At 52.7% G+C, this 16,138-nt stretch overlaps 2 protein-coding genes across 2 annotated transcripts in view; both read right to left on the minus strand.

Annotated features, from left to right (window-relative positions):
* Positions 1-405: 405 nt before the first annotated feature.
* On the minus strand, positions 406-2,651 carry Tlx3 (T cell leukemia homeobox 3). Its single transcript, XM_055604813.1, has 3 exons — positions 2,231-2,651; positions 1,630-1,873; positions 406-616 (listed from the first exon to the last, which is right to left on the minus strand). Exons 1-3 carry the CDS (start codon positions 2,649-2,651, stop codon positions 406-408), a joined length of 876 nt encoding a protein of 291 aa, XP_055460788.1.
* An 8,424-nt stretch (positions 2,652-11,075) lies between these two features.
* Ranbp17 (RAN binding protein 17) overlaps positions 11,076-16,138 on the minus strand; it is a 316,352-nt gene continuing 311,289 nt past the window's right edge. Inside the window, exons 26-28 of the mRNA XM_055604851.1 lie at positions 15,950-16,048; positions 14,008-14,135; positions 11,076-12,738 (exon numbers count right to left, since the gene is read on the minus strand). Of these exons, the coding sequence (XP_055460826.1) occupies positions 12,642-12,738; positions 14,008-14,135; positions 15,950-16,048 (324 nt within the window). The 3' untranslated portion in view covers positions 11,076-12,641. The remainder of the gene's footprint in view (positions 12,739-14,007; positions 14,136-15,949; positions 16,049-16,138) is intronic.

Genomic DNA, 16,138 nt, shown 5'->3' on the forward strand with positions numbered 1-16,138 from the left:
CCCGCAGGGGAAGCAGGTGGCCGGCAAAAAAAAAAAAAAAAAAAAAAAAAAAAAAAAAAAAAAGCCAAAACTTTTTATTATTTACACGTTTGGGCAAAAAGTACAAAGTATAATACAGGCGCCCAGCCCGGGGGGTGCGGGCGCGGGGCGGAGTAACGTAAGGCGCTTCTTTGTCAGGCCCGGGCCTGGGGCGGGCCGGGGCGCGGGGCGGGGGGGCTCGGATTGTGCGGCAGCGCGGCCCCGGGCCCAGCCCGCCTCCGCGGCCGGCGCTGGGCGGCGCGCCCCGGGGCCGAAGCGAGCCCCTGTGGGCCCGGGCTTCCCTCCCCAGCCCGGCTGGGGGGGACCCGGGCGCCCCGCCTGGTTGGGGCCGGGCGATCCGTTAGCTACCGCGCACGCCGAGGTGGCTCACACCAGCGAGGTGACCGCGGGGACCTTGGAACTGTCCTCCTCCCAGGGCTGCAGGTTCTGCAGGGCGAAGAGCGAGGAGTTGTGCAGGCAGAGCGGGTCGGGCTGGATGGAGTCGTTGAGGCTCTTCTGGAAGGCGTCGTGTTGCAGCTGCAGCATGAGCCGGCTCGCCTGCTGCCGCTCCGCCTCCCGCTCCTCCGCCGTCTGCCGCCTGCACCCGGGGAGGGAGAGGGACAGCACGGTCACGCGCCGGGCACTGCTCGGCCACCGGCGGGGGGCCCAGCCCTCCCGGTAACGCGGCGTCCCGGCCCCCGGGGCGCGGAGCCGCCTGCCGCCGGCACACCCTTCACCCGAGGCCCTCGGGGCGGGCGGGTGGGACGGCTGGTTTTGTTTGTGCACCCCGGGGGGCGCCGCTGGGAAGGCCCTCTGCCCGCCGTCCACCTGCACACCCGCATTTTGTGGCTTCGCCAACAATAAATCTTGTTTTGTTTTGCTTTTTTTTTTTTTTTTTGGTGTGTGTGTGTGTGTGTATGTTTTGTTACCCGCTGCGGGATCACAGCGGCAGGGCGGCGTAAAACTGACTCGGCCCTACTGCCACTCGGGTCACTTGAGCCCGCGGGTGGACTGGCTGGGTGGGCGCCACCAGCTGGGAGGCCCCGTAGATTCCCCCAGCAATCTCAGGAAGGAAGCCCCCCTCTAGAGCATACAGCTTCGTCGTTTACGGGTTGGGTGGAAGCAAGGATCGTATTTAAAAAAAATAAATAAATAAAATAAAAAACCAAAACCAGAGTTAGAGCGAGGACCCTACAGCCCCGGCCATCAAATCCGAAATCCGAGTGGGTGGGCTGGAACTGGAGAGGGAGGAGAGTGTGGGAGGCCCGGGTGGGGTGTGTATGTGTGTGTGTTCGTGTGTGTGTGTGTGTATGTGTGCGCGCGTGGTGGGGGGCGGGTGGGAGGAACCCAGCCGAGCCAAGGAGCGGAAACAAAACGCCGGCGAGGTGGGAGCTGGAAACGGGGGCGCCAAGGCGTGGGCGGGATGGAGCGAGGAGTACAGGTCGGCGGGGAGGCGGGACGACACATCTGGGAGGCAGCGGAGATGCGTGGTCCGGGGGGGGGCGCGGGCACGGGCTAGCACGGGGCGGGGGGCTGGAGGCCCGGCGGCGGCGCGGGGCGGGGCGGGCGCGGGGCAGGTGCGCGTGGTGGGCCGGGCCGGGCCTCTCTCACCGCCACTTGGTCCTCCGGTTTTGGAACCAGGTCTTGACCTGCGCGTCCGTCATCTTGAGGGACTTGGCGAGCGCCGCCCTCTCGGCCGAGGCCAGGTACTTTTGGCGATGGAAGCGCTTTTCCAGCTCACAGATCTGCACCCGGGAGAAGGACGTGCGGGGCTTCTTACGCTTGGGCGGCGTCCGGTTCTGGTAGGGGTGGCCGATGCGCCGGGTCACGGTGAAGGGCGTGAGCGCGGCCGCGGCTGCGGAGACACACGAGGGGGGGGTCCCCCTTGAAGCCCAGCCCCGCCACGGTGCAGGCCGCGCGTGGAGCCCCGTGGGACGCGGCGCTCCGCTCTCGTCCCCGGCGGCGTCAAGCCAGACAGGGACCCCTCCTCCTCCCCACCCCTTCCCGGGACTCTGATTTCTCCCCCCTTCCCCGAAACTCTCCGATTTACCCTCCCCTCCACGGCCCCGGGAGGCCCCGGGAAGCGAGGCCTCCGCCTTGCCCGGGCCCCGGGAATCGTTCCTGGGCGCGGAGGGTCCGGGGCGCGGCGACTCTGGCCCCCCCCCCCACCCCGAGGGCTGAGGCCTGGCTCCTGGCGGCCCGCTCTGCTCACCTGTGAAGCGGTCCTTTACAAAGCGGCGGCTGCTCTCCATCCAGGGGAAATTGAGGCCGCCCAGGCTGGAGACCGTGGGCACGGAGGGCATGGCGGGCAGCGCGCTGGGCAGAGGCGGCGGCACGGCCCCGGGGAGCGGCCTGTGCGCGGGCACCCGGATCACGCCGGCGGGGGCCAGGCTTAGGTTGACACTGTAAGATCCCGCGTCCTCGAAGGGCGCGCCGAGGCCCGCGAAGGAGGCGGGCAGGGACGGGTACGCGGCGCCCGGACGACCCCCGGGGGGCCCTCCCAGGTAGCTGGCGCCGTCGGGGCCCCGCGGGGCGGGCGCGCTGTCCTGGTCCGGGCTGTTGAGGATTTGGTCGATGCCGAAGCTGATGGGTTCGTGCGGGTGTGGGGTCTGCGCGCTGGCGGGCGCCTCCATCCTGGGCGGGCGGAAGGGCTGGGCTGGGCTGGGCGGGGAGGCGGCTGGGTCCCCGTTACGGCGCGGCCATGGAGCGCCCGGCGCCTCCAGTCGCACTGAAACTTTGCCAAGAGTGCGCGGGCCCGACAGGCTCTGTGTCATCTTTCTTGAACCGAACCTGGAGTTTCCGCTGCTAATTCCTCTCCCGCCGCAGCCATTGGCTGCGATCAACAAGCCTCTCTTCTCTCATTGGCTCCCGGCTTTCAATAAAGGCCTAATTCATGGAAATAGGAGCTTAGGGACTGTTCCAAGGTGACATCATTTTAACAAACGAACAATAGGTCAAATTTATTAGCCGGGATAATGGGCGGCGGATATTAGCGCCCGAACCGCAGCCTCTCAAACCCGAAATCTAACGAAGCTGCAATTAGCAGACGCTCCCCGCTCCAGGCCCGGCCGCTTCCCAGCGCCGCACCCGGCGGCAGGCGCGCTGCGGGGGAAACGGCCTTTTGCCGCGGGGGTTTTCGTTGTCTTCTAATTTTTTTTTTTCATTTGAGCAAACCCCAAACAAAATGACTCTTCAGTCAATGGAATTGCAACCCAAGAACGGTCCTATGAAAGCTGCGGAAGCCTATCGGCCGCTCGCCCTCCGCGGGAGCAACGAAAGCGTCGCCTCTTGGGGTGCGAGCTCGGCGCCGTCCACCCGTGGAGCAAGCAGAGCACCGGAGCGTCCTCCACGCGACCGAGGACACCGACCCGCGTGGGGAGAATTTGCCCCCGCCCCGGCTTCCAATGAGGCGTCGCGGCCACTTTGGAGACGCTCCCTGGCCCCAGCCGGGAGGACTGAGCGTTGACTCGCAGGTGCCCACGCGTAAGGGCCCGGTTGGACTAGGGACCCAAGGTCAACTGGTGGGGAGCTGGGATCCGGCCCCTTGGAATTCGTTGCGGGATAGATGGGGCTGTGGTCGCGGGCTTTGGGGACCCCTCCGGGATTCAGCAGGTTTAGGGACCCCCGTTTGCAAGTGGCGCAGGAGGGGCGGTTCCCACTTAAAGCAAACGGAGAGATTTCCTTTGGAAATCTGAGCAGCCAGCTCCTGCGGGGCTCCAGTTCAGTCCCGGCGCTGACCACCCCAGGGTCTGCTGTCGCCTCCGGGTCTGTGCCCACCAGCCCGGCGGCACCGTGGCCGGCGCCACGTGGAGTAGGGTCACCTTTCACCTTTCCTCCCGGTCCGGCCCGCAGGAGACCCAGTTACCTGGCGGCGCACTGTAAAGTCGTTGGTTGTAAACTGAGCGCTGCCCTCCCGCCAGGGCGCCTTCCTCCGGTTCCCAGAGAGTGAAAGCCCCAAGTGATCTCTGTGCTGTTGGTCAGAAGTTGTGTGTAGATCTGGGCGGGTCACTTCATAGCTGAGTAAGCTTGAGGAGTGACTCCATTATTTTAGGTTTGGGGTTTTCATTTGTAAAACGGGGTAAAGCGTGCGGAGTGTTCGGGGTATTCGGATATTGAGAATGCTAAGAGCATAGGACCCCGAGCCTAGCACATTGCTCAGCTCCCTTCCGACCTCTACTTCCAGCGTGATGGATGTTGTGTTATGTTGTGGTACATGTTTATTTTGTTGGTAGTTTTTTTATTTGCAGAGGTATCTTGGGCAGGGGTATTTCTTCACTGATGGGGTCAGAGCACAGGGTGTTTTGATTTTCCTCAGTCTCCTTGCTCTCAACAGTCCAGATGACTCAGGCTTTGCAGCTCCTCCAGGCCCCGGTGGGCAGTTGGGTCTCCTGCCAGCTGTGTGACATTGGGTAGTTCGCTGGCTGTGGCAGAACCCCTGTGCCGGGTTGGGACAGGGAGGCCTGGCAACAGTGAGGGTTGGAAAGTACGGGATGCCCTGGCCCTGGCCAAGGACCTTCAGCCAGGAGAGATGCCACTGTGCGGGCTCAGGGGGCCTCTCTCTGCTAATGCAGGCACTGCTGCTGGAGATCCGAGGGCTTTGGGGCTCCCCACTGCCCTTCTCCTGCCTCATTTGCTTTATTTGTAAAACAGAGAAGGTACTAGCTACCCCCATGGTGGCCATGAGAACAAAATGAGACAACAGCAGAGTGGAGGCGCCTGTAAGAAATCCCACTCCCGCCAGTCCCCACTCTGGATTATATAATAGTGCCTTTAAGGACAGAGGTGACCCTCTTGTCCTTGAGAACCGTGTGTGGCAGGGGTGGCCATTAGCTACCCACTCACCCAGCGAGGTCTTCACCGAGGGAAGTGATGGTCAGGTAATTCACTTGAGTCCAGACTTGGGGGCACTTCACAACATCTACTTTCCTGCCTGCCCAGAGCCTTGGGTTCCAGGCCTGGCCACTTTGAGGACCTGGTAAGATACCCACCAGGCTGCAGCGCAAAGGTCCATGGCACAAGGTGACCAGGATGTGGGTGGCTCGGCCAGCACTGTTTACAGGTCACGTGTGGGAACCTCTCAGTTTACTCAAATGCAGGAGTGTCGAACCTCCCTGTGCCTCAGTTTTTCCGGGTAGCTCAAGGGCTGGAGCTGTTCCAGCGGAGAGCATTAGCGGGAGGGCAGGAGTGAGGGCTGAGCTCCAGGTCCTCAGTCGCCCTGAGTGCTGGGCTGCTGATCACAACCCCCCTTCCATTCTTCCTTGGACAAAGGAGCATATTTAGGAAGCCCAGGAAGGGGAGTAAATCTGGAGGTGGGGGTAGGGGGGAGGTCTTAGTCTAGGTCATTGGATCTGAAGGAAGGCGTGATCTTGGACTAGCAGTGTCAGCTGCACTTGGCAGTTTGTTTTTCTAGTGCCATTTCTTGGATCCTGGGGAGTCCTTCTCTCTCCGGAACTCTGGGTGGGGTTGTGCAGTCTGCTGACAAGCCACCTAATGAGTGTGGTGCCTCTCAGGCCCGGGAACCACTGCCCAGACTCTTGTCTGTCTCCTTTAGCTTTCAGATGTACTAGGAAGCAAACACACGACTGTTGGTACTGACATCCGCTTCTCACCCTTTCTTACATATTTGTGCTTGTTGCGGATAACACTCGCCAAAGTCTGCTTTATTGGTCTTGAAAAGTGCCCTTAATGGCATAAAGCTCAGTGATAGAGTTCCTGCTTAACATGGGGGAGGCCCTGGGCTCAGTCTCTAGGATTGGGGTAGGGACAGGCTTCATTTCATTATCCTTTTATTTTGAGCCTGGGCTAGCTCTCAAACGATCATTCAAACCCAGTTTCTCAAGTGCTAGGATAAGAGGAATGGGTAAGTATGCCGGGCTCGCTATCCTGTTTGTTCTGCCTCAGACCAGCAGTGTAGCTGAGAAAGACCTTGAACCTCTGATCTCTTTCTCTGCCTCTTGAACACCGAGGTTACATATGTGCACCGCTATGTCCAGCTTATGTGGGGCTTGTTCTGGAACCCCAGGGCTTTCGGAGTGCTGGGAAAACACTCTGTCATTTGAGCTACATGCCCACCCCTTGTTGTCTGTTTTGTTTTTTTTGAGTCATCTTTTCCATGAATTTCGTTTTGTTTTTACTTTTTTATGAATTCATTTCTTTTTTGTTGTGGTGAAAATTTAATTTTGTAAAAATTTCTTCCTTTTTTTAAGTAATTTTTTTTTCTTTAAGTAATCAAGACAATATTGTCTCCTTCAAACCTGGTTTGGCTGAATATGTTTTGCTATGCATTTAGTATTCCTAAAACTGTGAAGTTGCTGCTCTTTTGTAGCTGCTATTAATTCAACACCGAGGTGGGGGAAGGGCATATGCCCTGAAGAGAATGGTTAAAAAATGCATATTCTAAGAGCTAGGGAACAGGAGTCAGGACTCTTGGGGACCTAGAAACTTCCAGGCTGCAGGAATCTTCCCCTGGTCCCCCAGGAGTGAAACTGGGAGAAAGGATGGCCTTGCTGGGAGTCCTTCAGGAGAGAGGTGGGGCTTTTGGGATGAATGGCAGGGTACTGGAGTTTGCAAGTGGTCCATGAGTCTGGACGAAGACAGCTCAAATTCCTCTGCTATCTATGTGATTTGGAGTTCAGATTTCTTGTCTTTAAAATAGTGTAGGGATTGAGTCAAGGCTCCTGAGTGTGTCCAGACCAGTTGTCCTAGTTGAAGGATTGAGGAAGTGTGATGGTCTACTTGCATAAAAGGCACACACAGCACGTTACAGGTTGCTGGCCTGCCAGCTACATCCTACACATCCTTTGGAGGAGAGTAGGGTCCTTCTAGGTTTCAGGATGGAAAATTAAACCTGCCCCAACTTATTCAAAAACTATTTACTGAGCGCATACCCAGATTTCCTAGATACACAGATTTCCGTACTTGCTTTCTCCGTCTGATTAGTGGAGCAATGAAATCTGAGTCCTTATCACAGCTTCCCAGAGTGGAAAGGGCTTTGGGAAGAAAGTTCCTGGGGGATCTGAGAAGGCTCAAGGCTGCCAGCTGGAAGGAGGAGAAGCCCGAGGTGGTGGTGTGTATGAGAACTCACTACAGGGTGTGTAGCTTCAAGGACAATCGACTTAGGGAAGTGAGGTGCTTATTCCACTCATGCCATGTGGAGGCTAGCGCTGAGCTGTCTCTTGAGTATGTGGACTACGAGGCCCACTTTTCCTTTCCCTCACCCACTATTTCTGCTCCTGGGTGGGTCTGGGTAAAGGAGCCAGGTGTGCAGGTGAGGGCTCTTGTGGTGGCCTGGGAGCTCTCTTAGGGTAAACTGAGTCTGGGCTCAGTGCATTAAATTTGTGGTATCTACTCAGCGCAGATGAGGGAGTAAAGAAAAAACGATGAGGATTTGGGCTCAGAAACTTGTGGACCCCATTCTGGCTCACCTCATGGCTGGGACCTTTGCATCCTTAAGAGTTCTGGGTCAGCTCTCCCCCGCCCCGTCCCCATCCTCCGCAGCACCCCTGGCACCAGATCATCTGTATCCCCGTTTCTGGTCCTTGATGTACGGTGTTACATTTGATTTGCTGGAACAGCCCACAAGCTCTGTGAGGGTAGAGACTTGGTCTCGTTCATTGGCTCACTGGTGGGTTAAGTAAAGGAGGTCAGTGGTTCTAAACCTTCCTGATGCCGCCCCACTTTAATCCAGTTCCTCGTGTTGTGCTGACCCCCTGCGACCATAAAATAATTTTCGTTGCTACTTCATAGCAATAAATTTGCTGTTATAAATATAGTGCAATTATTTCTGGAGATAGAAATTTGCCAAAGGTGGCATGACCCACAGGTTGAGGACCGCTGGAGTAGAGGAAGGGAAGGCCCCCTAGGATCCTTGGGCTTGGTCACTTTCAGACCACGGCCTTGAGTGGACGAATGGAGGGAGCTGGCAGTAGCATGAGGCCGTGGGGCAGGAGGGAAGGGGACTAGAATATTCCTTTTCCTAGGGGGTGGGGCTGGTGGCTGCCGAGGGCTGTGGGAGATGTGACTGGGTGCAGATGGCAGGCTGTGTGGGGCAGGAGGGGCGGGGCAGTCCCCGTGGGCAAGCATATGCTGCAGTCTGGTCAGGGGTCTCCAAGTCTCACCTCAGACCCGTTTCTCCCTCACCCATCAGCCATTTCCCCCAGCTTGTGGTCTACAACTTTCCTCCCTTCCTGACAAATTTTCTCTGCTGAATTTGACTTCGTCTCAACCCCTTTGTTGGGCAAATTACATTAAGATGGATGTTGCAGGTATCCTTTATGGCTTATTTATCGTGATACTGTTTGTATCTCACGCTTATAAATAACTTATGTTATAGCTTTTGTTTGTGGAGATGTAACTTACATATTTTATTACGCTTTCTGTAAACCTCAAAAAGAATCTTGTCAAGGGAAGCGCTCTTATCAGCAATCCAAACTGTGGGACGTAAAACTCGACACTAACATTATTTTTTAATATGCCAAGGAGGCAGGTTACTCTTGCTGTAGTTGGAAAGGCTCACTTCCTCGTAAACTTGCACCTCAATAAAACATTAAAAAGTCTCAAGAACGATTTTATGAAGTACAGCAGGAGGATGAATCAATGGCAAGGCTCACAGGCACAGCTCAAAGTGTCTAGGCAGGCTGGCTTTTCTCCCAAAGTATCTAGTCCCATGGGTTGCGGAGCCCGAAGGGTCCCTGTCTACCTCTTTAGTACCAGTTTCAGAGGACCCAGTTTGAGATTAAGTAGAAAAAAGTCAGATAGTAGTTAGGAACATCTAACTTGGGCTCAGGCTGCCTGCCAGCTTGAGTAGGGGGTGGGGGGAAGGCTCCAGGCAATGGGTTCTGCTTGAAGGCTTGAGGCTTCAAGGACAATTGCCTTAGGGGAGAGGTCCTTGACCTCTGCTCCTGGGGAGGGACAGAGTTAGGATGTACCTTGACTGTGTGGACTAATAAGCCAACTCCCTCTTTGCCTCTTGGATAGAGTTGGGGAACGGTCTAGCTATGTTGCCTTTCCTCATCTCTCAGTCTATTAGTCTCTTTTCTCACTTCTGAAACAGGGAAAACAGTACTTGACATTCCTACTGGGGAGCAAGGTCTAGCAGGCAAATTCAGTATTAGAGTGGTTCTGGTTCTCTGGCAATGGCTTCCTTCCTACTCTTGCTCTGTCCCTGCCAACTGGTGCCAGGATGGAAGCATATACATGGTCCATCAGAGCCATACCCCAGGTCCTGCTTCTCTCTCCAGGGGCTCCATTCCTGGTCATGACTCTAAAATACTCCTTCCTCCAAACATCTGGACAGGGTAGGATGACAGGGCATTTACTCTCAGGCTCCCTCAGCAGCCTGCCCTATTCTGATGGGCAGTGCATCTGAAATAGCCTGGCCACTCATCTCTATTATTAGCTCTAACCAGCGCACCTTTGCATTCTGGAAGGGGCCTCCCTGAGATTGTCATGCCAGTGGAAGCAACTCCAGGGAGCCAAGGGGAGTTTTCTGGGCGGTTCAGGCCATTACACACAGTGCAGGGACCGTATGTTCCTTTTGTCCAGCCCTGGATGTTGATGGCACAGCCTGAAGAGTGAGAAGTATCTCAGAATACCCACAACTGCACGGCTGGCTCCATGCAGAATGTCTGTACACCAGAATCTCTCTAGAAGGGGGAGGGGTGCAAACACATCCCACACCTTGCTTTTACCACGTGGCGAGGCCAGTGGAATTGGCAGCACTGTGTTTTTTCTATTGCTGAACCAAGGTAGGCAGATGCACCTGGTTATCTGAGCTGGTTCCATGTGCCCTCTGCAGGTTGGCTGGGTGTCTTAATAGGCTGGCTTTAATACTGGGCTAGAATGTTTCCGGAGGCCACGCCTGAATTAAATCTGCAGGTCTTTGTCCCCACAGGCCTCCTAAGCTTTGGTGGGTTTGCTGGTCCCAAGCTGGTGTTATGCCTGTGGTGCTGTGAAGGTGACCTCTCAACACTTGGCTTCCTCATTTCCTTTTCCTTTCTGAGGAAGGGATCACAGTGGAACTTCCAAGGAAAATCAAGATTAGAAAACTTGCTAGTTTAAGGGAGAAACCTGTGTGGCAAAGGCCAGGCAGACTGTGGCCGACAACTTTGAAGAATGTGGCTTCCAATAGTTCCTGACTCCCGCATCCAGTCGGTCACTGTGAGGGCCTTCCTGGTGTGCGGGACGGGATTAGTATTTTCATAGCATCGGACGGAAGCCCTTTAGCGCGTGGTGGCTGAAGACTGTCACTGGATCTCGCAGTCTCTGGCTCTTTCCTACAAGCTAAGGCCTGTGTGCTGAGCCCCACTCCTTGATGACACCTGTGCAGTGCTGACTCCTGCTAAACACACACACGGGCTTGTGTGCAGGCGTTCCTCACTGGGGTTGTGATCATAACTTTGGCCAACCACCTGAGTGTCGGTAGCCTGTGAGTGACTACACCAGGACCCAGCCAGGCTTCTCCCTTTCTTGACTTGGGAGCTGTTAATTTAAGCCACTTCAGGGGTTTTTGTTTTTTATTTTTATTATTTTTTTTTTATTTCTTTTTAAGTGTTGGAGCTAGAACCTGGGGCATCATATACACTAGGTATATGCTCTACCACTGACTTACATCTCCAGGCCTGAAGCTACCACAGTTTCGGAGTAATTTACTGTTAATAACCAAGTTCTGAGAAACAGGTAGAAATGAATCTAAATATCAGTGGCATTTCCATTTACCACCCGAGAGGCAGCCAGCACAGATCTGGGTGAAAAAAGTCTTCCTGTACAAGTTGTCAGCTACAAGTCATCTCTGGGCCTTACTTCCTGGTGTGCACAGTGGGAGGTAGTGTGGGTCAGGGTAGGGGCTCCATGCTTGCCGACTGTCTTCTCCTAAGTGGGCCCCCAAAGTGCTTGCTAAGTCGACCATTCAAGCCCACCGAGGCACCAGGAGACAGGCTGACCTTGCTTCTCAAAATGTAGCTCTCCAAGGCCAGTCTGCCCAGGCTCCACCTGCTCTCACGTGATCTCTGGCTGTGTGGCCAAAAGAAGAGAACACACCATTCTTTTCTTGTCAACATTTTAATGCAAACAATATAGTGTTTTTGACTCTAGGCATCTGTAACAAAACAATACTAGAATGGGATAAGCATCTGCAGCTTCTGTGGAGTGAATGCAATTAGAACTACTCTGCCCCCGACTGCAGAAGCCAGGCATTGTGACCCACACCTGCCAACCTCCACTGAGGAGGCTATGGCAGGATGATCACAGTGAGTTCCAGGCCAGCCTGGGCTACAGAGGGAGGCTCAAACTCCAAAACTAAACAAATTAAAAACAAAACAAAAACCAAGGGGAAATTCTTGTCAAGCTCCTTTGAAAGCTGATGTTTCAAAGCACAGGATTTGTCTTCTCTAGTAGAGATATATTTCCTAAGGGAGTGGGAAGAGTAAGGTTCAGGCTTACCTGTCTGTGAAACACAAGCAGTCTCTTCCAGACCACCGTTTCCCCTGACTCCCTTTGCACATGGAGGACAAACACTTGGAGAGGAACTTAGGTGACCTGCTTGCTGCGAAAATCAACTATCAAGAAAGATTTGGAGAAACGCTAGTCTGAGAAATGAGATTATAACAAGAGCCTGTGGATTTCTTCCCTGCAACACTGGGGCCAACCTTTCATGTCTGATCAGAAATAACGGGCACAGTGTTTATTGTAAGCCTGAACTATGAAGGCAGAGCACTGAGATAGGAAGCCCATTTGACAGTGGCAATTTCAAATTAATAGCTTAGTTATGATGGAACACAAACTGCAAAGGCCTTCATTTCCTGTGTTTGGATGAAGCCACGATCCAACAGTGGGTTAAGAGTGTGGAAGGTGGAAGGCAGCAGTTGAACTGTTCTGGGTGGTCCAAGGAAGCAGAGATGCTTCAAGCACTCCTCACCATCCTCAGCTTCTCTTCAAGGAGCCAAGAGGATGAGGAGCTGGTGCACCCAGAGGGTCTTAACCGGGGCTTGCAGAGTCCTAAAGACATCTCTCTGCAGGCAGAAATTGCACTGCTTAATTCTTCTAGACTGAACAGCTTCAGATTTATGCCAACGGAAAGCAAACATTGTTTTTAAGTCACTTAATTGTGTTACTGTCTCTCAACTTTATCAGATGTTGCTTGGGTAGAGAGGCCTGTATGTAGTTCTGAGGGCGGCTTTATGGTGTTCCCTGGCTCCTTCTAAATGCCCACAGCCCAGAGTCCCTAATGGAGCATTTTCCAGATGTAAAAACTACTAATTCAAAAGGTTCAAATGGCATTTGTCTCAATCCAGGACACACACTGAAGGCTGCATCTTCACCAAATCGACAACCTTGATTGCAGGTGCTAGCCTGTTTTATTATGTTCTTTGGTTAAATATAGTTTCTAGACCTTTAGCACTGTGGGAACCCAGATGGACGGAAAACATGTTCTGCTTTGAATACTGGATTTACATTGTATGTGCACTATTATAAATTTTTATAATTAGGTCAGACTTATAAAAATGTAGGGCTTTGCTGTTTTTCTGAAAAATACATTCTTCTGGGCTGTCCAGCATCACAGTCTGCGACCCAGACCTTCCAGAGTCTCTTGACAAAGGCTGCACAGCCAGCGCTCAGGAGCTGGGTCAGCTCATCATGTCCAGGCTGCACAGTTCTGTGTGGCCATCATTACGCAGGGCCTCTGCCACATCTCTTCTGAAGATGGAGAGGTTCTGTGTGAACCTGTGGAAAGAGAAGAAGTGAACATGCAGGCCACATGAAACGCTGGACCAGGGCACCATGGAGCGCAGGACCAGACGAGGGCTCTGCCTGCAGGATGGCTCCTCTGTGTTGGGCCCGTTTTGCCACGAGCACCATCCTGCCCCCAAAACAAGAGTCACCACCAAGCCCACTCTGAGTAGTTTAGGGACGGACAGCATCTAAAGTTCCACCATATAAAACATTAAAAAAATTTACACCTGCATCTCAATTACTGGATTGAGTTTATATACGAATGTTTCAGTCATTACAGGTCTTCCCAAAGGTAGATATTAGTATCCTCAAGTAGAATGGAATTTAGAGAATAAAAAGTGGGGTGTGGGGGACAGGGAAGCAGCTCACATCTATAATGCCAGCAGTCAGAAAACAGAGTAGAGGGACTATGAGTTTGAGTTTGGCTGGCACTATGTGGTGAAAAGGGTGCAAGCGTGTGTGTGTGTGTGTGTTTTAGGAGAGTGCCTGTATACTACACATCAAGTTTGATCCCAGCACTATATAGGCTGGGTATGGTGGCCTATGCCTGTAATCCCAGCACTTAGAAACTGGAGGTTAAGAAATTTAAAGTTATGCTTGGAGGTCAGTGTGAAGGCTCAGCAGGTTACAGCGTTTGAGGAAAGTCAGCGGGGGCAGTTTTCTCCTTGAACACATTTTCTCCCTTATCACCGACCACTGTCTGTCTCATCCACTACGATGTAAACTCCACGAGGGCAGCAGAACTTAGAAGAGTTTGTTTACCACAGGTTGCCAATGCTGCAGTCCTATAAACTGAACGCATGAATGTATGCATGTACGAACGAACGAACGAACAAATGAATCCAGTCCCAGTGATGAATTTGGTTAGCTCTCACTGGCCAATGATGCTAGGCAGAGGAAGAAACCAACACTTAATGTGTCACTGGCCCAAGAACCCTGCTTTACTATGTTCTGTTGTTTAAACACCACAATCGCTGCCACCATCAGCTCCATGTTACTGCTGAAGAGACGCAGCAGTGAAGCTGCTGTAGGGGCATTGGAGAAGAAGAGGGAGGGAGGGTAGGATTGGGTGAGGATGGGGGAGGGGGCTTCAGCTGGGATACAAAGTGAATAAACTGTAATAAAAAAATGCAAAAAAAAATCACAAAGTGTAACAGAAAATCTGCATCAATCTGTGAGCTGTGCTAACTATAGTCCAGTTATTTTTAACAAGCCTGGACTGCCCCATCCTCCAGAGATACCCCACTGGGCAGTGCTCACCTGTCTCTGTTCTTGACAGACAGGTTCTGTTCCACGCCCTCCATCAAGTTCCTGAAGCACTGGGCAAGGGCTTCCTGCTTTGGGAGGGGCTGGCTGTTTATTAGACTCGCTCTCAGTTCACTGAAGTACTGTTGGGAGACAGAGAGGTTTCAGGCTCAGGTTCCAATTCCAAACCAGGCAGGAAGGAAGCAGCGGGAAGCCAGGACGGCTAGGCATCTACCTGGGCCCACTAGCGCTCAAGGGTTTGCATGCAGGTCCACACTGGACTTTCTAGCCTTAGAGAAAACCTAAGCGGCAGAGGTGTACCATGAACCTAGCTGTGCCATGTCAAGCCTGTCCCCCAACTTGCTCCTAAGAATCTCTTGCTGTGACTGCAGTACTGTCACTGCTTAGCCTGATGGAGTCCTTGCCTCCATTGTGGGGGACTGAACCCAGGGTCTTCTGGGGTTCATCATCACAGGAAGGCTAAAAGAAGAAGGGCCTCCAGGCTGTGGAAAAGAGCTTAAGGGAGCACTTAGGTGACTGAAGGCAAGGCCAAGGGTCTCCCCTCTGGCTTCCTCATCTTTCCTGGCATCAGTGACTCATTTCTCAAGGAGCTCTGGGCTGTGTTCCAAGCCTGTCGTCCTGGGTTGCACGGGTCTGCTCTGCTGAGGCAGGGTCCTAAAGGGGTATGCTTAGTTCTGGAAGTACTTGCTGGCACTAAGAACAGTATTTGTCACACCTGGTCACAAACAGCTGCTCAGCCCCCTTTTATCTGCTGGGGTCTGTGGTCTTTTATACAAACATAAGCTCTGATGTTGAGCAGAACTCCTAATCACTGGGAACAGCCGGATTTCAGCAAAAGACAACATTTTGCCAGTCATATGTTTATCTCTTCAAGCCCAAGCTGTACGCTATTTAATTTCTATCATACATTAAAACAGCTCACATCAGAAAACACACATAATTAATATGCAGTCAGACTAATGCTTAAATACTATATATCAGAGGCATTATACTCAAACCACAATGTCTTCCTGAACAAGATTGGGAATGCACAAAACTACTTATTTTTCCCTTTTATAATGATGCAGTGACTCACACCAAATAGAAAATTATTAGTTTTTCATCCTAAACCATGAAATATTGCCTCCATCAGTAAAGTATAATATTGTGATGTCATAAGCTTTTTCTAAACACCGAATTTGCCCTTATTCCCTCTCAATCATTTTAAAAGAACTGCTCTCTTTTATAGAGCCTGGATTTAAATCACAATAACACCGAGGGAAGATGAATGGCAGTGCTATTGAATGTGGCTAAAATTGGATACTTCAGCACAGGTGAGTGATGAGACAGCTCTTCTCTTTTTGATATATTTTCTTCTTCTATTAGTTTCCTTCCAAGGCTGGGATTTTAGTTTGAATTTTAATGTATGCGGCTGCCTCTAATCTCACTGTCTTTTTCCCAGTACTATCTTATTGTATAGACAATTCATTCTCCCAAGCAGTAATGCACTGTTCTCACTGACTGCCGAGGGGCCAGGGTGAGTTCCAAACGAAGCCAGGATGCTTGGGAGGTCGTCAAGGGTAGGGAGAGTGCTAGGAGGCTGGGATGCATCCTCCTATATGAAGGGTACTGGCTCTATGCAGTCTCTCAAGGGCTGCTACTGTCATCACCTGTGGTTGTGTGCAGGGTCCCCAGATATGAAGGGAGGTTGGAGGAGAAGGCAAAAGGGCTGTTGCTCAGAATTGTCCTGGAATAGCAAGGAAAGTGAGAAAGACTCTGAAATACTGCCAAGTAATCTACACAGTATGTAGCCTCTGTGGCCCCTGCTAACTGAAGAAGATCTGAAGCCTTTGGGTAAAGGCCTTCTAGGCTGCCAAGGCCCCAGCTCACGAGCCCATGGTCTTCAGGGTCTAAAAGCACCTCTTTCTCTTGTGGCCCTCCCTGAAAGCACACTCACCTTCTCATTGAGCAGGATGAGCCCCAGGAGAGGCCTGGATACTGACCACTGGTTCCGACAGTCTTCAAAGATAATGGTGTTCATGAGGACAGACATCATCTAGAAGACAGAGTCACATGATAATCAGGACCCTTGGCTTAGAGCTTGCCTGAATCCCAGGCTTTCTATGTACTCCTTCTTTCCCTCCAC

Source organism: Psammomys obesus, unplaced genomic scaffold (assembly GCF_907164565.1).
Source record: "Psammomys obesus unplaced genomic scaffold, mPsaObe1.curated_primary_1811, whole genome shotgun sequence".
Taxonomy (NCBI): Eukaryota; Metazoa; Chordata; class Mammalia; order Rodentia; family Muridae; genus Psammomys; species Psammomys obesus.